Genomic DNA, 10,464 nt, shown 5'->3' with positions numbered 1-10,464 from the left:
CATCAGATGCTTGCAACTCAGGCCCACGCGAAAGCTCATGAAACAGAAGTGTTTGTACACACATTCTACCCACACACACAAACACACCCACACACACGCCTATATTTCTTTGGTTGTATAGGGACTAGGACTACATCAGAGAGAAGTTAAGTCTCACCAATGCTCTACCTTGTGGAGAATTGTGTGAACCCAAATGAGCTTGTAAGCATACCTACAGTACATACTGTGTGCATATTTCACACATACATCAAAGCTTAAGACTATCTGATCTGATGGAAAATAAAAGAAATAGGCACATACTATACGTTTAAATAATAAACTGTGTTTATTACGGCAAATAAAATAAAAAACACACATAACATACATTTCATTTCAGAGGGTGGTGGTGTCAATGCGCCAAAAAGATTCCCCCACACCCATTTCAAAACAGCACGACTGGTGGACAGTGTAAGAGCCCTTTGCAGGTGAGGCCAGCAAGAGTGCAGCAGGCTCTAGACCTCCGAGAGGAGAGTACCAGATCCATGCATGCAGCCCCAGCACAGCATGGCACAGGCAAGGCCTGGCTGCAGCTCAAAACTGAGCTCTGCCACATCTTGTGTCACTTTATTTTGGCAACAAAACAAAAAAAAACCACAGTGATTTTCAGGTGAAAACGAGGCCCACAAATGAAGCATCAACAATAAAAGGAAAAAAAACAACAACAAAAAAATAATAATAAAGAGACTAGATACTCATGCATAAAAATACCTCACATCGTAAGTAAAGAGTATATTGTTTGGCGTCCAGTAATAGGAGTTTGATTATGACTCAACCCCAGTGCGGCAACACTTGAGGTCCTTCACTGGGCACAATAACGCCTTCATGAAACACCGATGACTGAGGCTTGGCCTCACCATGCACTGTTAAAATACAAATCAAATGAATTTCACATGTTAAGGGAAGCTGTATGTACTGTGCATACTAATGACATTAACTTCCTAACACCCATTCAGTCGCCATACGTCAGTCATATCTTGACACATTATCGCGGGAGTGCTGCAGCATTTTTTTTAAGTGTCTCTGCAGTGAAGACACTGGGATCTGTGAGCGTGCTTAAGGGTACAAGGCAGATCAAGCAGAGCAAATCATACAGGCACTGAGCAAACCCAGAATCCTCTCTCCCCTAAAGTGTAGCCACCAGACTACGGGCTTTGCTCATGGGTGACAGCACAGACTTATCATTTCTTAAAAGATATACATCATATATATATTTTAGGTGCTGTTGTGTCAAACGTTTGTTCTGTGGAATGACACAAATGGACCTTGAAACTAAAAGACAGAATAGTGTTGGACCCAAGAGTGGTTTCCTTTGCCATGCTCCAGGTCAGACAAACTTGTTGTGAAGGGTGAATACCACAAGTCTGCTGATCCTTGTAGAGTCGGCAGACAGCGGCATGGTGTCCATACTTTTATGCCTCATGGCCGTCATGTAGTTCCCTGCAACAGTGGAGACAGAAGGGGTGACCAAACTGTGGAATCTCGGTTTGTGCATCATCAGGATGATAGGCACACACTTGGGAAACGGTTTATGTTTAGGTTTTATCAAGAAATGTTTATGTATTTTACAAATTTGATGACGGAATTATAATGAATACACCACATAAATTAATTACATAAATAAAGCTTTTGTAATAGATATTTTCTCATCTATCTAAAAACCTTACTAGATGAATCTTGCATACTTTTCAGTATGTTGTGTTTGTCTTAAATGTTTGTCTGAAATGTTCACTCTTCTCACACTCAAATTGTATGAAAGGGATGTAGTAGTAGAAGCAAATACGGCTGTATATTTTATACTTTACCTATTAGATGACAGGCTTCTCAGGGTCATGTTTACTGTCATCCAACAACTCATCATCTGAATCTGAAATACATTAACATAATAATAAGAAGTTACAAAATATTAGCGAGGTAGGGGTTTCCACATTTTATCGTAATAGCAAAACATTTACATACAGTCCTCGCAAGTTTTACCACATCAGAACATGAAAATGGGTGGGTGCATTTCCGGGAGTCAGTGTGCGTTATATAAAACACGTCTTCTTTTCTAAGAAATGAGCGGTTAATAGATAAGTATCTCTGAGAAACGATTGCACCTGCACGCCCATAACGATTAACACATACCGGTAATAACGGTAATAGAACATCTGCTTATAAATAGCACTGGGAAAGTGGGCAAATTAACTAAGGGAAAGAATAAACACACCAGATATGAAATGAATGTCTATGGGTAGAGCATTTTCAGCTTTAAGTGTTGTGTGCCACATACAGACACCCTTGATTAATGGGACCCTTGCTGGATATTGAGCCACACAGTTGGCTAGAATGTCTCCTGTGGATACGTCTGTGCATTAGGCCCTACACCATCTAAAATATCTATTCTTATTTTAATCTGATTTTTTTGTTTCCAAATGTAACTATATCAGAATGGCTAAGCATCACTGCACCCTCTATCCATTGAAGTCATCATATATGTTGTTCTACCTGTTTAAAATAGACAATTTCAAACCATCTAGAACCATTACACTATGTTGTACACACAACTGTGCTGCCCATTCCTTGATAACATGAACCAGTTTAAGGCCCTATTTATCCCTATGCCGCTGTACATTTAAAACACTAGCTCAAACGGTCAACTTATTATTCTTCATATAGAGTACACTATTGACTGTACATGTGATGTTACTGTTGTCAAAAATGTGTAATGAAAAACACATTGACACTTTTAAATTGGTTAACTTCACCATTCTGGCAATTTTAAGTAAGGGTTAACGTTCGGCGAGAAGGTCGCTACCGTGGAATAGCAGCACGACAGAGAGAATCTTTAGACCCCGACGCGGAGCGGAGGGGTCTTGTTCTCTCTGAAGTGCTGCTATTCCACAAAGCGACCGACTCGCCGAAAGTTAACCCGCTTATTATATGGATATACTTAAATGATTCACACATGGCGGGGACATTTCTTTAGGCCTATTTAATGTTAAGATTGTTGCTGCGCAAAACAAAACAGTGCCGTTGTGGAACACCGCTAGGCAACAGCTAGGTAGCCAGGACAACAGGTTGCTGTCTATCACAGCAGCTGATTAGAGTCTTGTTGAAAAGTCGCTTTAGCAGTGAAAAGTCTTGTTGCCATTGACAGCGGTCTGTTATAGACCAACCCGTCCGTTATCGAAAAATAACAGACGTGCGAACGTTGGGGAGCCCCGTTGAAATGAATGGAGCATTCGACCGATGACGTCACAACCATATAATAATGTCAATTAAAAAACAGTAACCTCCTCCGTTATATCATTAATTATTCAAGTTCTTCATCACTAAAAAAGACAAAGGTTTATGCTCATCAGACAAAAAAAGGCACAAAATGTAGCCCATTTTCAAGAAAACACTGTCAATACACACTACACAGAAACCCCTTAAAAGCGAAAGTTTCCCGCAGCCAGCCCAACCAACATAGCGGCTCATAATAACAAAAAAAAACGCAAGTTTAAAAGTTGATAGCTAAAATAACACAAAATAAAATTTAATTTTAATTTACATTCATTTTATGAATTAATTAAAAATTTAAATACTGCTGCCAAGCTAGTTAGGTAGGTGATCTGCTCTCTGGTGTACTGTGATGATATAGATGGCAGGCCTATCTGAATATATGAATGCATTATGGTTTCTATTTAAAAGAGATTATAACATAACTACTACTAGTAAATACTTTGGAGACTCAAACTCAATAAATACAATTTCAAAAAGTAAAAAAACTAATGTGGGGCTCTACACATTCTGGGGAATACAAGTGACAAACTGTTAAAATTGTTTTTTCTGCTTGTATAAAATCAACATTTTGTAAAAAAAGCAGCCATTTTTCAACAAGCTGTCAGATGACTTTTGATAATGCACACTTAGTAAAAATGAATTTGATTATAAAAATGATCCCATACAGTACATGGTGTCAATACCAAAACATAGCATAAACTGGTCATTATTTGGGCGCAGCAGGCACTATCAAAAAATAGTTGCCCACCGAACGTCTGGGAATAGAAGCCCATTCAAAACGAATGGAAGCTCTCGTAACGTTCTACTAGAGGGCTGTATAATACTTCTCAATAGGTCACAAATGTCTGGAGTGCTAGAATATCCTCGACACGCACTTCAAAACTACCTGAAAATGGCTCTGAAAATCTGATCATCTAAAGTTTGTGGTTTGAGGGACATTGGAGGAGGCTTGAAAATGTTGTACTCTCCCATTGAAAATTGATTTAAAAAGACTTTAAACTGTGTTACTCACCCGCTAGAGACTCAGGAGGTGAGTAAAACTGGCCGTCAGACATCGGGCCAGGGTGGCGCATGAGAGGGGCCCTTTCAGCAGCATCCAACACAGACAGATATCCTAAACAGGGCACCATCACAATCTTACTGCAAATGTCACTGTACAATGGCTTAATTCACCAAAGGAAAATAGGCTTAGATACGCAAAAGATATTTCAATGTCTGTTACACTGTGTACATAATGTTTATGTGAATGTATTTGTTACTTGCCAATAATCTGCTTTTCTGTATATTTTGGAAATCTTTTGAAATCGATTGTTTGATTACAAGGATGCTCAAAACTGATTCAAGGACGTGTTGCCATTATCACAGAGTACAGCAAAATGTAAGTACGTAACAGCATCAACAGTGCCGCATAGCACAAATTAGTGAATGTATGCGCAATGTACTACTGTGCACATGTGTGGTTTCCATGATTACTAAACTCACTGTTTTCATCATCAGCCTCCTGTGGCAGCACCTTGAAGTCCAGCAGCCAGGTCTCTATCCAGGCCAGCACAAATGACACTATGGGCAGCAGGTACCCAAAAGGTCCCCCTTGGGATAAGAGCTTTCAAAAGGGAGGAATAGAGAGAGGAATAGAGAGACGCAGGCCGTCAGACAGACAGACACACAGGGATGGAGATGTTCTTCTTCAATGCAGCATAAATACACATAGATAGCACTGGTAAAGCATTAACTGAATTCTCTACTTTGACTTTGATTTTGATTTTGACAAATGTTCATCTGAGAAGTGTGCAAACACATCAAACATACATAACATACATACATAACACCTTCCTGTACAAATCCTAAGGGAGGTTCTAAGGGATGTTGATAATAAGATGATCTAGTTAAATTGTTTAAAGGAGCATTTCAATGGTGAGCAATAAAGGACGATAATGGCTGATGTATTACCTTTGATAAAATGACTTTTACAATCAGGAAACCAGTGCAGATTGCTGTTGTAACCTGTTGAGAGAGCAACACAATACTTCTCATATTGCAACCAAACAGCTCTCAACTGTCCATGACACAGCATCCTTACATTGTTACTCTAGTTATTGACTTGCATATCAAGTAATATATTAACCATCAAAACAGAGGACAAGTGCTGCTGGTACAAAGATTAGGTACATGCTGCTGCTAAATCTGAAGTGTAATTAGCACGTCCATGGGATTTCCTCAGCTATAACAAAACGGAATAATGTGTTAATATGAATTGTGACGTACAGTATTTCCTGTCTGTGGGGTTTCACTTAGAAAGGCTACACTGCCCTCTGCTGTCATTTTCTTACACTTCGCAGACGCGTCTATCCAAACCAACTTCCAGTTATTTAGGTACAGATGTGTAGAGTACCTAAGTCAAAATTTCATGGGGCCCAAGAAGTAAAAAAAAAAATGACTGGGATCTAATGGACAGACTAAAACTATCTTCCAATACACTTCTTTAACCCCCCTTGATCACACATATACTGCTCCTCTACTAATGATGTGTGATTGGCGACTTCACTTGTCAAGCAATTTGTGAGTTGTGTGCGTGCAAAAATACAAAATTATTTGGACTACACAAGAGAGGTTGCACATCTGATGTACTCAGCCACTTCAGTTACAGTAGGGCCAGCTGCCTGACTTCAGCCTAAAATAAGTGGTCTTCTGATGCCAATCTACAGTAACTCTTTAAAATCCAATGCCATCATGTGAAATCCAGACCACATGTCAAACGGAATAAGGATTTGGCTCGCCTCTCTCCAATTAATTCCATTCACAAAATGTGACCCAAGGTCTGAAAGTAGAAGGGCGAGACTTTCCCACTTCATTGGTTAAAGTTCCTTGAGCAATGTGGGGTTAGGTAGCAAACTTAAAGGCACTTCAGCTGTTGACAGTATCGGATTTGGACTTCCTTCTGACTCCAGTACAAACTTTCTGACCATTAGACCACGACTGTCCCAAGTCACTATTCGCTTAAGACTGTTGTATCCACATAATACTGCATGGAGAAAATAAAAGAAAACTTACGGCAATGGCCCACCAGTGGCGCAGCTTGCACACAGCATACGCAAGGATAAGGGATGCAAATCGGAAGACCGCCAGCAGCTGTAGGGCATTGAAGGAGAAGAGTTGAGAAAGAGACAACTTCAGAAGTTACCGGTCACAGTGGCTATTTCTCAAAGTGAAGTGTCCTAGCCTTGCTAGGACGAGTAACGCCCATTTGAGCCAGTTGTGCCCTATTATTAATTGTGAAAGAAAGAAAGTGAAAGCCAATTGGGAAACTCCAACTCCCATTGTCATTGTGACTCAGCACTCCACAGCACACAAGTGAACACTGCACACTGCACACAACGAAATTGCATTTATGCCTCACCCGTGCAAGGGGGCAGCCCTCAGTGGCGCCCCATGGGGAGCAGTGCGGTGGGACGGTACCATGCTCAGGGTACCTCAGTCGTGGAGGAGGATGGGGGAGAGCACTGGTTGATTACTCCCCCCACCAACCTGGCGGGTCGGGAGTCGAACCGGCAACCTCTGGGATGCAAGTCTGACGCCCTAACCGCTCACCCATGACTGCCCATAATTACACTTAGAACTAGTTATTGGATACTCTTTGGTGAAATTTGCGTGAAATACCTAGTGTCATCATTTTATACCTGTAATACACTATAGCAAAAGACAAGTTTCGAGATGGCTGAAGTCATTCAAATGGTCCCACTTACAAAAATGTCAAAAAATGATGCATGGTAGTCATATTTCAAGACTTCCTCGTTCAGTCGATTCTGAATACCACCATTTACCTGAAACAGATGAAGAGAGATTGTTTAAAACAGGGCCACATGTAGTCTTTAAAACATGCTATTTTTTCTTAACAATGATTTTATTACGGACATCAACATAAGCGCAGCCTTCAGAACCATGATAAAAATACTATAAAATAGTGTTATCTTCTACATTTTCCACACACCCACATTAACCCATCAGGCTAAGATTATTAAACAATGCAGCCTTTTCCAGACATTCATCTCAACTTTCAACTGACGTGATCCCAAGCCTATTTTCAACATAGCCAACTGGTCACAAGGCCATTTTAAACAGCATCATTAGTGTTCTCTTGACTGTCCCACCAGTGAGCCTGGCTTTTTGGTGTAGCAGTCAGAGCTCCGCTTTGGTAACCCATTAAGCCTACGTAGTCCGCCACTTGGGGCTCAAACTCGCTTAATTCCAGTCTACGCCCTGGTTTGGCATGGGAGGCATAGTGCAACACCATTGATCTAAAGGTCTAGACAGCTAACTCAGCGCTTCTGTATGTGTATAAAGCGTCTGGAGGGAAGTTTACAAACTTTCTGCCACTCAATTCTTCTAGTTGGCATCAGGGGCGTAGGCAGAAATACTAAAAAAGGTGGACCCAGAAAAAATCGGACGGGCCCAACCCGAAAGCGTGTAGGTAGATATTATAATACCGCGCTCAAAAATAATACTTTGAAATGGAAATCATAGAAATCACAGAACCAGACTTTTGACAAAATGATTAATTATCATTCAGTGCTATGCCATTAATTATAGTTCAATGAGGCAACAGTTGACCGTCAAGTGTGAATGGGGCGGGCTTGGATGTCAAGTGGGCGGGCCCAGGCCCACCCAGGCCCACCCCTAGCTACGCCTATACTCATGAATGGCGTGACATTTTCCATGTGCGTTACGCCCATTTGTGGGGGAAAACAACCCATGCAAGTCAATTAGTGATGTTGGGGTTTAATAAACTAAAGATATGGAACTGTAGACTAGCGTTGTTCACGCGCAACATGCCGAAAACGTGTTGTGCTGCCGGCTGTTCAAATAATAGAGCCAAACAGCCGTGACTGAAGCATGGACTGTGTTCATGTAGGCCATCCGATGTGGCATATAAGTTGATGAGACATTCGGTTTGTATTCACACATAAAGGGGCGTAACGCACATTCATGAGCAAAGTACCCGGATGGCCGTTCATGCGTATGGTTGGCATCAGTTACACAAACACATGGTGTTTGTAATATTTTGTTTTCCACTCTTTCAGTCAAAGTCGGCCAAGTCTTTCCCTTAACCAAGCCATAGTCAACGTCGTCTCCCTCTGGTGCTTACATTCAGCTCTATGATCCACAGCAGTGTGACGAAGAGCAGGTCGAAGGTGACAAAGAGGCAGAACGTCCTCCTCACGTCAGAGATGCATTTCTTCTCCGCTGGCTCGTACAGCTCGGTGTGAGCCGAGTTTATGGAGCCCAGGCCCCGAGGTGTGGTCCGGCAATCCACACTGCTGCCGCACTCGCTATCCATACCTGCCTACTCCCGGATGGATGCACACCAATGATCTTTTAGTCAGTCAAGGCCACCTGCGCGCTGGACTGCCATCACTGTACGCACATCTCCTGTTCAGATGGGGGGGAGGGGGAACACAGCACAATTGAGTGGTGGTGAGCATTGACCAGTGGGTAAGGACAAGGACATCACTGCTGTACGGTAAAAGAGCCAAGAAGTTGTAATCCAGGATTGATCCCCAAGGAAATTAAGGTTCGGACTACTGCTGGGTAGGCTTGTGGACTCTGTGTAAGCATTGCAACGTGTAATGTGTACTGTTATACTTATACTCTGAGCAACAGTGGGTTTTGAAATGTAGGCACACAATTGAAAACAATATTCAAACCAGTCATTCTTCTTTAACAGATGCTGTAGACGGATGGGTTAGAGGTCACTGAACAGCAACAAAAAATCATACTACAGTTGAACAACTGCACTTCAATACACTTCATGTAGTGATTTACAGTAAGCCTATGTTGATGTCAGAAAGCTTTGTGTAAAGGGCCACATCTCAGTTCCTTTTTTCACATGGAAGGTTGGTAAAATTCAGAATCATTTCCTGAGTGGACTAACGACCATACAGATCAACAGCGATTATGAGGCCTTTACAAGAGCATATGCATCCTTGAAAGACAGCTTTCATCTCCAATGACAAATGTGCACTTGGGAAAAAGTTAAAACACACAGCTATCTTTTGGCATGCAGAATATCGTGATGGAATTTGTTTCATGCAAGGGGTGGTGGGATTTGATCTGATAATTGGTCAGAAGTAGGTACACTAACTTCATAATCTGCTACATGGCCCATCGATAACAAAACAGGCAAGTTTTAGTGTTGATCGGCAAAAGCCAAGGACATGCATCGTCAGTAGGACATAGGCCGACATGCTACTTCCTCGATCAAGTTACATGTTTACTAGCGACCCAGTTCTCAAGTGTTCCAAATCATGTGAATCACGACCATAACAATGCAAGTCAGCGACCTGCACTTGCGTGCCAGAAGCGCAATAGTTATATCAGTGTAATTATATTATCCAGTTCACAGTTTCTTTAAGTTGCAGATATAGACTTGAATAATGACATTATTATTGACAATGGAGGCCAATTGCTTGGGAAAACGTCTGGCCCATTTGCTAAATCGAAACTGCTACTGCTGTGCTAGATAGCGGAAACAACTTCGCTCAGAATGAATCACTCATTGCTAATTGCATACATTGATAATAATATTATTTTTGGGTGCCAGGTCTGTCAAATAAATAGCATCGCTATCAAACGGAAATCAAATCCTAATCAAACCGATAAGTAAAATGGTAGCTGTGCATGCCGTTGTGCACGACACTGAAATGGAAATTTATGAATTAAGTAGCCTAGCTCACGCAAGGCGCCATTACTACTAAAATATAGACCTAGAGGATTGTATCTTACCTTTACGTTATATCCGAATTTGAAAAATGCAAACAGGCTGACAAGCTATGCCTCTGGCTATCGATGTTTTTGTCTGAACGGTCGGTTTCTTTACAACCTGTGAGAACTACAGTGCTGTGTCATTTGTTCCTGCCGGACAATAATGAAAGCACTCTTTGATGAGAGCTTCATGGGATATGTAGGCCTGGGGACTTTCGGATACAGAGATGACTTTGGATGGCAACGTTGCATGTTAATGATGATGCTTATTGTCATTCATATTGGCCTTAAGCCTATTATCTTTAGACACAGTACCTTTGGCACTGAAGACACATAAGTAGGCCTATGAGACCAGGGGTTTATAAAACCCTCACTTTCCAAATGAACATTTACTTGATGGCA

The 10,464-nt window shown here is 41.4% G+C and overlaps 1 protein-coding gene across 1 annotated transcript; it reads right to left on the bottom strand.

Annotated features, from left to right (window-relative positions):
• Window positions 1-312: 312 nt before the first annotated feature.
• On the bottom strand, window positions 313-10,221 carry stard3nl (STARD3 N-terminal like). Its single transcript, XM_063220357.1, has 9 exons — window positions 10,084-10,221; window positions 8,447-8,730; window positions 7,047-7,124; window positions 6,355-6,432; window positions 5,254-5,307; window positions 4,786-4,906; window positions 4,316-4,417; window positions 1,842-1,903; window positions 313-1,476 (listed from the first exon to the last, which is right to left on the bottom strand). The coding sequence occupies exons 2-8, from the start codon at window positions 8,636-8,638 to the stop codon at window positions 1,845-1,847; spliced, it is 684 nt and encodes a 227-aa protein (XP_063076427.1). The 5' UTR covers window positions 8,639-8,730; window positions 10,084-10,221; the 3' UTR covers window positions 313-1,476; window positions 1,842-1,844.
• Between the last annotated feature and the right edge of the window lie 243 nt (window positions 10,222-10,464).

The sequence above is a fragment of the Engraulis encrasicolus genome, chromosome 16 (assembly GCF_034702125.1).
Source record: "Engraulis encrasicolus isolate BLACKSEA-1 chromosome 16, IST_EnEncr_1.0, whole genome shotgun sequence".
Taxonomy (NCBI): domain Eukaryota; kingdom Metazoa; phylum Chordata; class Actinopteri; order Clupeiformes; family Engraulidae; genus Engraulis; species Engraulis encrasicolus.
The sequence above is the reverse complement of the archived record's forward strand: the minus strand, read 5'-3'. Positions and strand labels throughout refer to the sequence as shown.